At 37.8% G+C, this 18,091-nt stretch overlaps 2 protein-coding genes across 2 annotated transcripts; one reads left to right on the top strand and one right to left on the bottom strand.

Annotated features, from left to right (window-relative positions):
- Positions 1 to 10,545, top strand: si:dkey-284p5.3 (uncharacterized protein LOC557830 homolog). Its single transcript, XM_042507098.1, has 4 exons — positions 1 to 391; positions 5,012 to 5,266; positions 9,718 to 9,771; positions 9,857 to 10,545. Exons 1-4 carry the CDS (start codon positions 301 to 303, stop codon positions 9,868 to 9,870), a joined length of 414 nt encoding a protein of 137 aa, XP_042363032.1. The 5' UTR covers positions 1 to 300; the 3' UTR covers positions 9,871 to 10,545.
- A 637-nt stretch (positions 10,546 to 11,182) lies between these two features.
- rida (reactive intermediate imine deaminase A homolog) lies at positions 11,183 to 17,032 on the bottom strand. The gene is given in 7 exon segments (XM_042506748.1): positions 11,183 to 11,716; positions 12,698 to 12,753; positions 14,176 to 14,244; positions 14,340 to 14,394; positions 14,970 to 15,075; positions 16,891 to 16,918; positions 16,921 to 17,032. Coding segments are annotated over 7 exon segments (405 nt in total). The 5' UTR covers positions 16,955 to 17,032; the 3' UTR covers positions 11,183 to 11,659.
- Between the last annotated feature and the right edge of the window lie 1,059 nt (positions 17,033 to 18,091).

Below are 18,091 nucleotides of genomic sequence, written 5' to 3' on the forward strand. Positions count from 1 at the left end.
GTTACAGTACACAACAAAATCACACATTTCACCTGCGTGCTCAGCTGTTTACAGACTTGTCGGCACAGCACAAACTTTTTGGAGGAAGGACCACAATGCGCAATTACGCACGGGACTGAAGGAATTTAACGAGCAGCGTCTCTTTTTGTTTCTCCTCCAGGGGATTCGCTGCCCACAGTTTTGAGTTCTCTCCATTTACAGAGACGATATCTATGCACGACGTCATCAGTGCAGCTCAAGCCTCTCCTCACCTCCTGACTCTGAAGGTAACTATACAGTCCTCTATGTGCACAGGACAGGATGGGATGCTCCACCAGTTCCCAAACTTCAGCGGTAGATACGACTCGACCCAGTGCAAAGCCCGAGGAGAGCAACGGAGCCAGCACAACAGGTGATGCGCAAAGCTTTACAAGTATATCTAATGCAACACTTAGGTTTGTCGGATATGTGGAAAATACAAATAACGTGTGTTATATTTGCAGCTAGAGAGCATTCATTGCAAGCATATTATAAATGGCCAAACACGTTACTTGTATTAGAAAACTGGAAACAACACACTGGAAACAATAACTTCCCTACAAAAATACGTTTGAAATCTTGTATAATTTACATGTAAAATAAGTAATGTGAGATAATCCATCTCTAAACTTTGAAGCGGTAATAAAGCACTACTATGACTGTGACATATCTATAAATTTCCTTTTGCTATAATGGGACCACTCATATTATGTCCTCAAATGATTATTGAAATCAAGTGCATTAATCAACATACTTTAAATAGTTATAGATACTATAAATAGCCTTGTACCATTTGGGGTCATCATGGAAGTTCACTGACATCTCTGAACAGAGTTACATGAGCCATATAATTATACTGTGGTGAAGGTTGCTCTGATAATGAGGACCCAGTCTGCATGCAAATGATCTTCAATGTATTTCAGTGGGTACAGTATCTGATATCTGTTGTTTTAGTTAGCCAGAGCTCCACAGTGACAAGACGGGAAAGTTTATTGTCATTACTTAACAGCAGTCTCTTTCTCTGTCCTTTTTGAGAGAGAGAGAGAGAGAGAGAGAGAGAGAGAGAGAGAGAGAGAGAGAGACAGTGGCATGAAAGCAGATTTGGTGACAGTCTATGGTTTCAATAGGAAATGGAGAAGCCACTTTGGACACTTGTAGTGGGCCAGAGACGGCCCAACTATGGTGCAAAGTAGCACACGTTTCAAAGTAAACCATCAACACTGGATCCTGTGTTTGCATTTAGTGGTGTAAAGGAGGAGTAGGGACTTAAAAATATGTACAGGACTAATTTAGCTTTACAGAGGCTGTCAAATGTTTATTTACAACAAATCTGTTCAGTGCGATCACAATAAATGTGAATTTGTTTGCAATTCTGCCAGCTTAATTATGATTTGACAGACCTCAAAGAAGAGGTAGGTTAGAAACTGGTAAAAGATTCACTAAGCGGGACCTCCTCTGAGCGAATGCCTTTTGCTCCGATTCTCTCTTTGCATTCCTTAAAGTTCAAGGCCTTTTAGTGCAACGACAGCACGGAGATGGATGCACTGTCACATAACCGAATATGCGGAAATACACTGAATTAAGAAACGGGAGTGAGTGTTACAATGAGCTGAGAAACTGCTAATGTGTGTTTATGTTCATGTCCGGCAGCTGACCTCTGACCTCACTGTTAAGATGTACACCAAAAAGAGTTTACCCCTACGACTCTCGATGTTGTATCTCATCATTGTTGTCAGCTGATAATGGCGCATTTTCGTACTCTGCTTGTAAGTCACTCTCCAGGTCTATCAGCAGTTGTGCCCTCAAGGCTGGGGACATAGCCACCCGGAAATAACTGCTGCACCCGACATTACAGGCAGACGTCACTGCCTGTAAGAGTCTGTGGCACGCTCATTTTTTTAAGTAAGCATGAGATAGTGCTATGGGTTGGCATCCATTGGTACCAGCCATGTCAGCATAGCTTGTCAGTAAGAGGGTTTAATAATGTTCTAAATTTAGGCTCAGTTTTGGTGAGGGAACAGCAGACACGGTCATTTTCAAAGGGGTCCCTTGAACCTTCACCTCATGATAAGTAAATGAAATTGGGTTCTATGGGCACCCATAGATGGATTACTGAACAGCCCCAGGAACCTCCCTGGCTTTCACTTGCAAAATGTGACTCAAATTAGCAGGTACCAAGCAGGAAGAGACAAAAAAAAAATGACCACAAAAGATACAAAATCACAAAAAGATACATAAAAAAGAGACGCAAAACAACAACAAAAAGAGGCAGAACCACCACAAAATCTGTTTGTCTTGCTCCTGTGTAGGAGAGGTGGTGGGGCCCTTTGCATATCTGTGCCCAGGGGCCCATTTTCTCATAATCTGTCCATGTGGGTACCCACAAGTTTCCCCTTAACTTTAGAAGGCTTTTTCCTTGTAATTGGTTTGTTGTAAAGCCAATGCACTCCTTTAAATTCATATCTGTCTTTTTAAGCAAATTGACAGCCAGCCTATTTGAAGAATAAAAACCTGTACATACAGGTACATGACACATTAAAATAGGATGGTGGTGAAACTTTAAATATATTATATTAGTTGATGCACATCAGAAAATTAGTAACATTAACTGTAAAATAATCACTTTGCCATTCCATAACTCCATATTGACATAGTTACTAGCTTTTATACTTCAACATCATAATCAAATCAGCTGAATGAAACTGAACAGCAAGGCATTCCTGCGTCGTCTTAGAGGTCAGATGGAAATGTGTCAGGATGTTTTCTTCTTTTTGCATGTGGCTCATTTCCTTCACCTGATGCCACTTGCCACCCCCAAGACAGAGAGATGAAATTATTAAGCAGAGGTTCGTTCTTTTTTAACATTTAAAGAATGCAATCTTTGTTTAAAGGAAAAAATTGTGGCAAACATGTAAAATAGAAAGACGTCTCCTTTATACAAACATAGACGGCTGATTATTAAGACTTCTATGATCCATGCAAATACTTGCAAATCCCTCAGAAAAACAAGGAAGTCACACACAATATCACTAAACACATAGAAACCTGTTCACAAAGTGGTGCAATGTGCAGTATGTTGAGGTTAATGTTTATTACCAACAATCCACAGAATCATTAACCCTTTGTGGTTACAGTTATTCGTCAGTGGGGGGGTCTCCCTATGCTATTTTTTTACTTCCTAGCCAATGATCTGTGGCAGCTAGCGGCATATTGTTTAGCTTTTTTTTTCAGCTATTCAAAGGAGGAACAGTTGATCAATTATTATTCTGTTTATAAAGAAGTCAACATACCATTGCTGATTTTTGGGGGGTCTGGAGGTTAGAGACTGGAGTTAAATCCTTGGATATTAAGAGTCACTCTGCCTTCAAAGGCTCTTATTTTTATTAATAATTTAATTCTCAAAGTATTAAACATGATAGTATTTAAATATAATATTAAAAACAGCTATATTTCTTTAAATTTCTTTTCAATTGCTGTCAGAAACTTAGGAAGCATGATAGCTTCTTTTTTTCACTTCCTCATTGGCCGCTCCTGCCATACTGTCATGAGAGTAATGAAGTCTGCAGAATTTCTGAAGGTGCCTGAATAGTGTACAATCACGTGTTGTATGGCACCCATAATTACATGTGTTACTTGTCTCTGGTTTTGGGTGAAGTCAGCCTCTATAGCCATTATCTAGGCAACATAAACATGGACTTAAACAACAGAAACCCAAGAGCATAGTGTTGATGCTCCAAATTGTCTCACATTTAAATATTGAAAGTAGTTCTTCCTGACAGGATCAGTGTGAGTTTGTTTGTGTCGGCCACCGTTCATCATGTAACCATCATAAGTGGTTGTGCTACTGCCCTGTGTTGCCATGATGTGAAGTGTGAGGAGACATTTGTTCAAGCGTTTTTTGGATCATTTTTTATCACAGACAGTTGTAGAGAGATAAAAGGAAACAATGGGCAGAGTGGTGCAACAAAAGATCTGAGCTGGAGACATATTCAGCGCCAGGACTTTAACGTCTAACTCAAAGGTCCAGTGTGCAGGATTCAGGGGGATACATTGTCAGAAATTGTATATGATATGCATAACTTTGTTTTCTTTATTTTATAATCACCTGAAACTAAGAATTGTTGTGTTTTGTTTTTTTTTTTGGTTTTTTGTTTACCTTAGAATGAACTCTTTATATCTACATGTAGGATCCTCTTCCACAAAGTTCACAATGTAGTTTCTACCGTAGCCCAGAATGGACATATCAAACATTGGCTCTAGATAGTTTCAGCTGGCTGCAATCTGCAACCTCACAGATAGATGAAATTATATCTCACACACTAGACCTTCAATAGATGCATGTGAGGAACGTTTTTACCAAAAGAAGATAGAACAATATAATTGGAGGCACTTTACGGTAAGTCAGTGGTTCTCAACCTTTTTCATGTCAAGGACCCCTGATATGATACACATTAGTTCACAGAAAAGCTGTTTAATTAGATGTTGATTCAGGGAGCTCCATCTGAAAACATTTTGGTTGTTAGATACGATTAAAACCAGAATGTTTAAGATATCACCTGAAGTTGGTGAGACAACTGTGGAGAAAGTGAAGCCTATCAGAGTAGTTACTGTTATGGCTCTTACTCACACTGAACTCACTAAAAATAAACTATTTCACATTTTTCTAGGGACCCTCTAAAACTCAAGAACCACTGCCATAGGTAACCCCTGTGTAAATTTATAATACCTTGATCCTAGACATACTGTGGCCCACTCTTATGTAAACATGATCATGTTTCTCATCTTTATAACATTCAAATATTTTGTGTTTCTCAATATTGATAATATGAGAATAGGAACAATATGCTGCATAACTCATGCACCTTGACTGTAGTTTTAGTAGATCTATTAATTTGAAAAAGTTTTATATTTTATACTTTAGTTTCACATGTCTTCAGACTGTGCTTTTGGATGTTTGGAATGCGTGCCATGTTAACACTTCTGTTCTTGACAGGGGTGGCAAATGAGAATGGCAAAGTAGCCGAGGACAGCGAAACTATTCCGGACCAGACACCCGCTGGGGGTGGCGATGCTAAACCTGCAGAGGAACCTGCTGCAGCTGCAGCATCTGCAGACACCACCGCTGCTGCTGCACCACCTGCAGGGGAGGAGCCTCAGCCACCCGCAGCCAGTTCACCTACAGAGGCAGCAGCAGAAAGCACCACAGAGACAGAAGCAAACTCCTCAGAGCCTGCAGCTTCGGAGCAAGGTAAATTGGGGTCAAAACAGCACTGTGACAGGCCAATGACAAGTTTTCCTCTATTAATAGAAATTCATTGACAAACTTGAGATTAGGCCCAATTCTACATACATTTTTAATACAATATTTAGTAGACTGTGAGCAAGCTGCAGATAAACATACTCATTTTTTGTATTTAGTTCTACATTAATTCTTCTATCTGCTGTATACATATTATAATCTTTATCCGATCAAACCCACTTTGTTTCTGCAAAATTACCAGTTGAAGGCTGTTATCTGAGCCCTTACAAGGCTCTACGTATTTTCATTGAGTTTTATTTTATATGCAAATAACACTTTTCCTATCTCATAACACAATGACTGTGGCTTTCTAGTGACATCTAAAACACTGATCTCACAGAGTTATAAAGCTGATAAGAATAGAGCTAAAGGTTATCAAGTTATAAGGTAGATAAGAATGGAGCTTAAGGTTATTATAGTTAATAAAAAATACACCAAAAAAGTAAAACTAACTGTGGAAATATTTAATATTTAAGTTAACTAAAATAAAAATAAAAACTTTAGGGGAAAAAATAACTGAAATTATATTGTGTACTCACAAAACAAACTAAATTAAAATAAAATCAAATAAAATAAAAATACAGAAAATGATCGACAAGTATGAGGAGGAACTGACACATATGTTTATTGAGACTGGGATGTCTTTTTGACTGTGAGTCAACTGCCTTTATAAAGTGTTGTTTTGTACTGTAATACCCATTAACTTATTCAATCTTGCCCCTGAAAAATACCCTATTATTAAAATTTTGAAAAGAAACCTAAAATTAATACTGAAACTAATATAAACGTAACATTTTTAAACAATAAAACACTACACTGATACAACAAAACTATAATAACTCGGATGGAGCCTCATACATGTTTGTGGATTTATGTAGATGTGTGTTAGCCTCATCAGCTTTCTGTTTTCTATTATAACATTCCAAAAAGATATGTTCAAGGATTAAAACACTACAAATAGGGGAATTTTCATAGGTTCATAATAATGATGAAACATAATCTACTGTAAGGCCATAACCACAATGCCTAGACACAAAAGTCACAATGTTCATGTGTCACACCGAGGGAAGGGGAACTTATTAGGCACAATATACAATTGTTACCTTTGACCAGCAGTAACCTGAGCACTGCTCCGCCTCCTGCATAGTGACCCAACCAACACCAGGTACATTATGTCCCTTCCATCCTTCCCTAGACCATCCACAGTCCCACTGCAATGGTAACCAGGCGGTATCCAACAACACACAGAAATAGCTTAATGAACGCAGTGGGACAGCCACACAAATGTGTTAATAAGTCACACATCTCATTATTTAGTTATTATTGAGGAATTAGTCAGGTAGTCATAAATTAATACATTTAATGTGATAATTTTCTGACAGTGTACATAGGACTCAGGCCTGAACAGTCCATTGGGCTGTTGGCTGTAGCTGTTGTTAGGGATGAAATGTTTAACCCCTTGAAACCTGGAGTAACATAATTTATCTTGTGCTGCTTTCAGATGCCTTTCACAAGTAATTTAACCTTTGAACCCTAAGGACTTTGGTTTGATTTCTTTTGAAAACATGGAAAAAAGGCAACGAACAACTTGCTTAGAAATGTGCTTTGGAAAAACGATATTCATAATTATGATAATTACAAATGGAAATAATGTTGCACAATTTTAATTATCATTATTATTTTTTTATCTTTCTTTTTCATTATTTTGTTTGTTAGTTTACAAATTTTGCGGTAATTTTCTTGTACTTTTTTCTAACTTCTTGCAAATGTTTGAATCATTTCTCCTTTCATTGCTAATCGCTGCTTTGTCATGTTTTAAAAGAAATCAAGCCAATTTGCTCAGGCTTTAAAGGGTTAACTTTGATTATTGAGAGACCTCAAGTTTTTTTAAGCTGCTCGTTTGTCTAGCCAACACAGTTTTGTTGTTAAAGGATGGCATGAGCAATTCCTCCCTCACTTAATACACACTTCTATAGTCAGGGTACATTTTAAGCATATTTATTGTCTCTTGAGAAAATCCTGAACCTGTTAACCTGCTAGTGCTCTGGTAACAGGGGGATGTGCTAAATTAAAAATAAGTGAGCATGAATAATCCCCGCTTTTAATTCCAGGAGAGTGCTTCAGAGCGACTGCAGGTCAGCACAGCGACAATCGCTCTGCACACTAAATGATTATCTATACATGGAAGTGCTCCGCTGGGAGCTGCATGACACAGTGCAGCATTACATTGACTGCTATCAGCTCACTTATTGCCTCATGATGCAAATGACAAGCAGCCGACAGGCTGAAGAGGTCAGCTCTTCAGTTTGCTCTTTGTTGAATGCAAAGTGTCCACCACTGTAATGCAGTCCATTGAGGAAAGATGGACAAAGTAGCAAAGGTAACACTGCGCTTCTGCAATGGAAGAAATACACTTTGCATCCTTAGATTACAACATATTTCCTTTAAAGGTTTTCTGCTGTTGTTGTGGTTCAAGCATTGATTTTCACTCTGTGCATGTGCCATTCCTTTTTGTAGTGCTTACAGGGTCTATAGAAATATATAGCTTTGTTAATACGACTGATGGAAGTAAGTCACATATGTACTAGTCTCTCACAAGTCCCAAGTTACTGTGGTGATAAATGAGCAAATGAAGTCCCTGCTATAAGTCCAGCAAGCCACAAGTCAAATCATACAGAAATCTGAAGCTTCAAGATAATAAATTTGCTAGAAAGACACATTTATCTGCCATCATTGCCATCATTGCAAACATAATCCTTCAATCCAAAGGTTCTTATGCCAGAAAATTTTAAGCATCAGGTACTTAATTTCCTGCATTTTGGTAAATTTTTAAGCACCAATTTGCCCTTTCCATATCAATTCATGTTTTTTTAAGAAGTCAGATCTGCTTTCTCAGGTTTAAACGCTTGTGAAAGGATGTCAGAATGCAGCCCAAAAAACGTAAGTGGTGTTGAGATGAATTAAAATTATGTATAAATGTAAACTGGCTTTAAAATTAGTCAGCAACTCTTCTCGAACTTGGAATTCACTTGATCTCGACCCTCTTTGGTATCCAACATGACTCTCTCTCTCAGTTCACGCTTGACCAAAGTCCTGTATGGACGGCCTGTATGCAGTGTGTGTGTGTGTGTGTGTGTGTACGTGTGTGTGTGTGTTTGTGTGTGTGTGTGTTGGCAACACTTTGTTGTCATCGTGGTCTCATTAAGGTGCAATCTGAGTCCACAGAGAAACTAGAGCATGCCAACACATATAGGGCTTCCACTGGCCACGGGCGATGTTGTTGCCTCTGTTTCACAGCCAGTGGAGAGAGAGGATCAGGTGTCACATAAGCTGAGCGGACATGGCAGCTCGTCCCCTCCTGGATCTGTTAGCTGTCGATTTGATAGAAACCATTTTCAACAGCCTTTGATAGAAAAGTAAATGTTACTGAATGTAAATACGTGTTTCTGTTTGTCACTGACGTGGTCTCACAACTCTGTATTAAACGGTATTACAGGCAAAATAATGAATGTTTTTGTGGTCTTAAAGGGTCAGTTCATCCAAATTACAAATAACATATTCAGTAACATTTGCCCACAGCTTTATCTAACCATGCAGATAGTTTCTGGTTTTAGTTTTGTTTGTTGTTTTTTTTTCTCTCTTTGTGGTTATTTTGTGTCTCTGTGAGTGAGGTCATTTTGTATCTTGTTCTGGTTGTTTGTGTGTCTTTGCAGTCATTATGTGTCTACCTGTGTTTTCTTTTTTGTTTTGTTTTTGCTTTTTGTTTAGGTCTCTTTGGGGTAATTTTGTATCTTATCGAGGTAGTTTTGTCTTTTTTGGTCATTTTGTGAGTTAGTTATTTTGTGCATCCATGTGGTTGTTTTGTTTGTTGTATTTTTTGTCGTTTTGTGTCTCTTTGGGATATATTTGTGTCTTTTTTGTCATTTTAATCTCTTTGTAGTCATTTTGTGATTTTTGGGGGTATTTTTGTGTTTTATTGAGGTACTTTTGTGTCTCTTTCAGACCAATTTTGTCTCTTTGGGGTCAGTTTGCATCTTTTCGTGGGTGTTTTGTGTCTTTTTGTACTCACTGAGGCAATTCGGTATCTTATTTAGGTCATTTTATGTCTCTCTTTTCTTTTTGTGTCAGTCTGTAATCATTTCATGTCTCCTTGTTTTTTGCCACTTTTGTAGTTATTTTGTGTTTCTTTGCAGTTATTTTTAATCGTTTTTTGTTGTTGTTATTTTCAGTTAGTATTAATTTGACATTGTTCAGGTAAAGGCTAGGTGGCCCCTGACACTTAGGGCCCTGACGCCTGTGCCTGGTAGGCCTGTTCAGTAATCCATCCAGCCTCCAAAGCTTTAAATGTACAGTACTTGTTTGTTGTTTGCATGTAAAAATATTTTTATCTTTCCAAACAGAAAATGCAGAGGCCACCGCCACTGATTCAGAGCCCAAAACAGAGGAGGCACCAGGTGAGAGGCGCTGTGATGCCAACAGTCACATCATCTTTAAAAATCATCTGAACCTCCCTGACATGTTCTCCCTCTTTGTTTTCAGCCCCCAGCGAGTGAAGTGAAACATGAACGACTGCATGGATGAGTTTGTTGGAAGTGTCTTACCTTGTTTGTATGTTCGTCTGAAAGCATGTGTAGGTGTGTGTTTGTGTGTGAAAGACTTCACCTTGTTGCCAAGATGCAGATCCCTGTGATAAACCCCTTTCAGTCAGGGTTCCTCAGTCATCACTGTGCCTTCTTCTCCTCATGATGGTGTGTGGCTGCAATTTCTGCTCGCAAACTGCATATAGACAGACATCTAAGGCACTTCGTGTTTGTTTTCAGAGGATGTCCTCATTTCAGGATAAATTAAATGATAAATTGTCTTTTAAATTTCTATGTATTACCTGTATGGAAAATGATGATAGCAGGTTTTCTTGATTTAACCTAAGAGTTCATTCTGTACTTTTCTACAAAATTATAATTCTAAGGAAACCAAAGCCAAAGTTTATTTGATTTTTAAAATTATATTATTTTTGGGTAGCTGGCTTTGATTTTACAACCATGTTTGTAATGAATATGAAAAGCTGAGACTGTCAACATTAATATAAGAGCACGAATGAGATAAAAGTATATGAGACCTTTTTTTTTTTTTGCTTCTGATGTGTCATTTTTTCTCTCTGGGAAGACGACCTGAAATCTGTAATAAGCTATGAGCAGTCAAAAAATTAAAAGGCTACCTTAAAAAAATGATACCGAATTCATGTACTTTCTTTGATATGTTAAAGGGACAGTTCACCTCCAAACATATATATATCCAAACATATATTTTTCCTCTTACCTTTGTTGCTTTTTATCAGTCTAGACTATTTTGGTGTGAGTTGCAGAGTGTTGGAGATATTGGCCGTAGAGATGTCCTATCATGTTTGACAGAAGGCAGACATCGCTACGGCCAGTGAAACACAGCTGAATCATGATCAGCCAGTTATCAAGCAGCTTCACAAGTTCATAATGAGTTGATCATTTGAATCAGCTGTGATGGAGCAGACAGAAATCCAAAACACGCAGGGCAAGTGGTCCTTGAGGAGAGGTCTTAGAAACACTGCTTTAAAGAAACATTGCTGTTGAGCTTTTTAAATGTATTTTTCTGCGCTTTTAGCACCAAAAGCCGAGTGCCATCTCGTTCCATTAAACTGGAAAGAAGGCAGACATCTCTACAGCCAATATCTCCAACATTCAGCAATTCATACCAAAACAATCCAAATAGCTCTACAGGAATGAGGAAAAATAGGTATTTTCAATTTTGGAGTGAGCTGTCCCTTTAACGCAGGATGAATACATGTGTCAAACGGGACATTTTAGTGTAAAATAACCACCCTATCATCAGAGATGTTACTACATTTTTTTTTATTAGCGACAGATTCACTTTTAAAATGTGTTATGTTTTCCTGAAGTAAAACAGAAGATGAGCTAAAAACAAAAATAGAAACAGCTCCAACAGGAAGCTGATGTGACCCTGAATCTGGACACTGTGACCAGGGAATGTTTGACTGGTTGTACCGATACAATCCAACTCATCCAACTTCATTATTAAGTTTTGTTCTATGCTTGTGAATTAAGTAAAGCTCTTTTATTAAGGGTTTTAATAAAGTGGTAAAATACTTAAAGTAGTTCAGATGTGAAGTCAACCAGCTGCAAGAGGAGAAACAGATTTATGCTAAAACCTGAAAATATGGAGGAAAAAAACATCAAGATCCCAGTTTGGACTTTCATGTGTCATCTGGAAATACAATAAGGCTTCCACTGTGCAGCTCTGAAAGGTCACTAGACGGTTAGACTACAACTTGTTTGTGATGTGGCCGTCTAGTCAGGAGTCTGAGAGAGGACCGAGAACAGCCACTGCCTCAATTTCCACCAGCCCACCCTGAAGAGAAGGAGGAGGAGACAATGAGGACATAGGGCAGAAGGCAATGGGGGTAACAAGAACACTGCAATATTGTCCAATCAGATCTGAGTCTACACAGCCATGCCAGCGGCTCTTAGCACAGCTGTGCTTTTGGCTGAATGCAGCTTGTTGTGCATCTTATTCTGTGGATAATTGATTTGCTGCTCCACTGTATTGTGGGCCGATTCTGAAAAGACACTAACTCACTACAACACCTTTCTGTTTCCATGATAACAGTATTCATCAGCACCAATTTAAACACCACTCACGGTGAAAACAGCTGTACGATGATGAAAACCACACGGATGAATGAGCATGCACCTCACCACCACGATTCTCCACCACCCGATGTTTGTCAGTGTTTACAGGGTTCATTCAGACAGGGCAAAGTCAAATTCAAGGACTTTTTCCAAGCACTCACTTTTATTTTCAAGGCTAAAATTGTCTTCCTCTACAAGCTTCTTTTTGCGAGACAATTGTGCAGATTTATAAAGGGAGCAAACACATGCTACCGGGGCCTAAAAATTAAAGTTTTTTAATTGATTAACTGGTTGTTTTTATTCAGTTGAGGTCTGCGAGTGGCGATGGACAAAAAAAATCAGGAAATATACAGAGCGAAGAGCAGGACGCAGCTCATACCGCACAGACAGCATTAAAATAATTAAATATTTTAAAAATACCTGCAAGCATTTGCGTTTTGATTTAAAAACTTTTTGTAATATGTTTCATAAAGTAGTTTTTCATTCTGTTATCCTAACATTTTTTCAAGTTTTTTTCCCCCCCCTAAGGACCGGGTTAAAAGATTTTCAGATTTTCAAGGTATTCCAGTACTTAAATCTTTGAGTGTCAAATTCAAGTACTTCATGCGCCTAAAGCACATTGTACGAACTTTGTATATATGAACTCATACCACAGGGTGCTGCAGTTCTATTTTGGTGAGCGGGTTTTGTTTGTACTCACTCTGGGGAGAGCGGCGACTTGGTAGGCAGCTCTGGCGGGGAAGTTCTTGCTGAAAACTTGGAGAGAGAACATTCACATTATATTTACATTATAAGAAAAGCATATTGGAAAACCCGCAGATAAATCTAAGACTCTATATAAAAGTGGAACATTTGCTTTGAGTGTACCAGCCATAGACGATATATAGTCTATGGTGCCAGCTTTTAGCAATACATGATATTTTTTTTCCAAATACTAGGAATCATAGTAAATAATCTGCTGGAAAACTGTGACGTAGACACAAACACAAAAAAAGTTTTATAATAGAGACAAATCTCCAAAAGCATATATGAGTTCAGTCAAAACATTGTCATTATAAATGAAATAATAGAAAAATTTGCCTGACACATGTGTACTCCATCCTCTCATCAGGGTCAGGGAGAGTTCCCTGCCTCTGGTTTAGGACTGAGCAGAGTCAGGAGGGAGAGCTCGGAGTGTGTGCCCGAGTCAGCGGGGAGTTTGCAGAGAGGGTTGGGTTACATCTGTTTGCCTGGACGGCGGTGTCTATTTACAACTCACTGGGCTCTGCAGCTTCCATTACAGCTGTCTGTTGTGATCCAGGAGGAAATGCCCGGACTGAGCGGCCTGTGAGACGAGGCTGCGTTCATACAGCAGAGGACGGGCCGAGTGAGCCTGTCTACATGGCACTGCTTCACCTGTCAGCAGTCATTTTCTGAAATATGAGGCGACACATGTTTGGATCCTGGAGAGTGGCGCTGGAATAAACTGTGTGCTGGATTTCATTCCATTTTTGGGTTGAATACTATACACACATCCAAACACTTAATTTCCTGCATTTTTGTGAATTCGTATGCATCATTTTAACTTCTTAATATCTTTACATATATAGTTTGGCTAATATCAGAATTATCAACTGTCAGACTTGGTTATTTTTTCATTATATAGTGCTTTTTCTTTGACTAACATTCATGCAATGGTGAGAAGTGATTTTTAATGATATTGACCACGCACTTTAAGGGAACATTTCATAGATTTAAACATTTTATATTTTAAATTCAAAGTTTGTTGTGTTCTTTATCAGTTCTTTATCAGCAGTTTGTGTGTAGATATTATGGCAATTCATGATAAACTATGTATAAAAGAAAGTGAAGAAAAGGAACAAGCCACTGATCTATTTAATGAAAGTAAGTGATGAGCCAGTCAAGCGGCAAACTGTGACTCAGGTGTTTGTGCAAGCACAACGATCATTACTCTGTGACAGGATCAAAATAATGATGTTTATATAAAGAGAATAAAGTCGAGTGTGTGTAACCAAGACATGATGGGCCCCTGATGTAACAGCAGATTTGACAGTCTTGGTTACAGGCTGCCCCTGTGTGGCTGCTTTTAAGAACACATCTCCTATTTTCTATTATAATCTGCTTTCTGGCAAAACACTTAAAGCACTTGGCATGAAAATGAATAAAGTAGTCCCTCACATGTTTTGTAGACTTCGTTGACGCTGTTGAAGTCGTTGATATCAGCGAGCAGCACGGTCGTCTTCACCACTGAAATCAAAAAGTTTGCTCCATCAAAGAGTTTGAACATTTAAATGATATAAAACACACAAACAGCAGCAGCTGAGGTCGTGCTGAGATCTCACCGTTGGTGTAGTCACAGCCGGCAGCTTTAAGGATCTCCCCCATATTGACCAGAGCCTGAGGGAAGACAGTCAATCAGTTTTTGATATCACCTTTCACATTTCAGATTTTTAGATTAAATTGATATGAGGCCTTTTAATTCATTTAATTTATTCATTAATTTTCATTTGTGGCTTTGTCTGTTTTTATCTGATTTTTTAAAAGGTTTTAGTCCTGTGGCTGGAAGTAGTTATTATCTTTATCTTTAGTGACCTCTGTCAGTTTCTAATTTCTTTGGTTACAAAAAATAATGCTTTAGTTATCAGAAGCATTAAAAACAATTTGACATTGTACTACAACAATAATCCATAATGCTAGGATTATTAACACTTGTAATCTGAATTTAAAGGCAACTTTTGTTTTGGGCGAAACAAGACAATTGAACATGTTGTTGATTTAATATCAATGAACCAGAGCGCTCCAAGTCTCTGCTCTCTGTGCCAACTGCTCCATAATTAAAACAGACATTGATTGCAAGAATAATTTATCTGTGGAGCTCAAAAGCATTTTGCACACAGCTATGCTTCTTTATTATCTTCTATGTTAATTACTTATGGAAATAGTGTTACTGCTCTGGGAAAAAACGTCCTCACCTGTTTGGCCTGTGCCTGCACCCCCCCGTCTACCAGCTGACCAGAGGCCACATCCATCCCCAGCTGACCCGAGATGTACATCGTTCTGTCCACAACCACCGACTGGCTGAGGATGAAAAACACACACACACACACACACACACACACACACACACACACACACACACACACTCCTGAGGCCTGGCAGTGATAATTATGTTCATCCTAAATATAAGCAATGAAAACCACATTTAATTTTGATCCCAAATATTCACCATTACTTACTAAAACAAGAAAAATAAACGTATTTATTGTGGCTTCAGAAAAATGCAGTGTTGGGGAATAATATCTAATCAATTTACAAAATAAATGATAATTAAATAGGTGATAATATTCTGAATATTCATTCCAATAAAAGTTTATGTATAGAATGCAACATTCATTTCGTTACTTTGTGTGGGTTTGTTGTGCAGGAATGCCTTATTTTGGCAGAATCTATTTCCTGACATTTTTCAGCTTTATTGCCAAGTTTAAAACATTTGTCAGAAAAGTATTCAAACATAGTAAGTCACATTACTTAGATGAAGTAATTCAATCATTTACTTTTTTTCACAGGGTAACTTATAATCTTTAACGTATTGCATTGCTGGTGAATGAGTAGCCACTTTCGTAGTGATGTGCCCATTCTCCAAAATGTTTTTGTTTGTTTTTTTGTTTCATTCTTTTTTGTATACAACCATAAGAAAATTGTGAGTGCAAAATATCTCAAAGACATGTTTGAATCATCAGTCTAATGATCCCGAAACCTAAAATTCACCTCACAGCCAGTCTGTGTTATTCATTTGTTGTGTTGTTTATCAAGTCAGATTTTACCCCCAGACACCAACGGTAGGTGAAGAATCGTTTATTGACTTGATCCTGAATATATTTTTTAAATTGTCTAGTATGAGTATAACAAAATGAGGTATACAGAAATAAATGTCAGCCTACACAATACTTGCGCACAACTTTTGGTCTAACACTTTGTACAAAACCATACTTTTGCTGATACACTTTAATTAATGAACCACAAAAGAAATATGTCTGTAAGAAAACCAGAGAGAAAAAGATAGAAAAAGAAGAAGAAAAAGATGATATTTTGACCTAAAACACACCAACCTCACCAAAAATCCCAGAACTGGAGTTTCTACATTGCTATGAAGGTCACAGAGACAACATGTACAAACAAATAAATAAATATTCTTTTTAATAGGTTTCTAATTCCGATTTATTTATTTTTTTTAAATGACTTTATAAATAATATATGCACAACCTCATCAGGAAGCATCACATAGAAAATGATCGCCTGCAGAATCCTGTAACCCAACATAAATCAGACGCAATTTAGTCTGAAGTGACTCCACCCACTGACAGCCAATTGGTCAGAGCAGGAACACCCCTCACACTGTGCACTGACTGTTAAATTAACAGCAGGAAAAAATACTTGACTGTCACATTTACATTGTATGATTTCATTATTTCTGATCATTTCAGATTTATGTTTGTGTGATTAGAAAAAATATCGCTTTTTATGCTTTTCTGGAGAGTTAAACCCATGCAAACTTAATATACAGTATATCACAGAACACTGGCCCTTACCTGTATATTCCCTGTCTGACAGGGGCTTTTGGTGTGTAGGGGCAATATCGACGAATAGATGCCATTTCAAGTCAGCTGTGTGTCTCTACTCTGCGGTGCTTCTTCTGCTCTGCTTAAACTTTAACTGTGACCTCGGTTTTCACATGGTCAGGTGAAGCAGGTGAGTTCATTGCACGCTAAGACCCGCCCCGGATCAAATACTGCTCTATCCCTGTGATCCATCCATTCACTCAAACACTTTATGCACCTCTGCAGAGCACGTGCCACTGTATGAGTATATTTTTGTTTTTTAAAGTGTCCTTACCTGTAGGGTCCGATGGCAGCCGGGCCGATACTGTGTTGATGATCTTTCTGTTGAGTGCAGACATGTTTTCCTGTTGTTTTCCAAACTTTCTACCCAGCAGAGTGGCTGTGAATGACAGGGTGAGGTTGTGCAACAATTTGTAGAAAGCAGGAACAGTTGGTGACTGTCGTAAAGTCTACCGTAATGTCTGTCAATGAGAGCACGCGTAATATTTGGAGAATTTGTTCGTCCCGCACCTTCTTTATTTTGCACAAGTTCATTTACAGAAATGCAAACAGATTCATGGATCCTAATACTACTACTACTTCTACTACTACTACTACTACTACTACTACTACTACTACTACTAATAATAATAATAATAATAATAATAATAATAATAATAATAAATTAAAATGAAATAAAATGAGAAGACCAAAACTAAACAAACCAAAAATAATTATAATTACTTACATACATAAATACATACATACATACCAGAGTTTGTGTTTACTACTAAAATAACTAACCTAACTTAAAGGTATAAATTTATTTATTTTTTTAACCTTATTAATTAATATAATTAAGTGCAGGACATCTGACAATTGTCAGTTTAGTTTCTGACAATTTTTCCTTAAAAATCTTGAATATTCCAAAAATAATAAAAAGCTTTATGATACACAACATGTTATTTTCACTGACTAAAGTAGCTCTAGCATTACATCAAACACATTTATTTCAGCATTTATCTCTTTTTCTTCTGTTAGAAAGTTGGCAGCGTCAATACAAAACATTCTGGTTTGTATTTTTGAAGGAGCTTCTTCTTCCCGCAGCAAAATAATATTTAGCCACCTTAATAATGTTGGCGTATGCTATATTTAGAATATTTCTTGCCTTACACTCTAACACAATCACTGCTTTACCTTTGCTGCCTGACAGCCCTTTCCAACAGGCAACTGAAGCCGTTATTTCACCCGCTTCCAAAGCCACCAGACTGCTTTGACAAAAACATGAATTGTAGCTGACAGAACACAAAAGCCTCTGACCTCCTGCTGCCTAAATCAGTCAGCTTGTTTGTGTTATTGTGTGACTTTGGTGTTTTAAAAGGTTAGTTCGGATTCATCAAAATTACACAATGACACAAAAAACGAACCAATCAATGCAGCAGCGGACAAGCAAGCAAAAAAAAAAAAAAAAATTTGTCAATGGACTCCAATGACAA

The sequence above is a fragment of the Plectropomus leopardus genome, chromosome 18 (assembly GCF_008729295.1).
Source record: "Plectropomus leopardus isolate mb chromosome 18, YSFRI_Pleo_2.0, whole genome shotgun sequence".
Lineage (NCBI taxonomy): Eukaryota > Metazoa > Chordata > Actinopteri > Perciformes > Serranidae > Plectropomus > Plectropomus leopardus.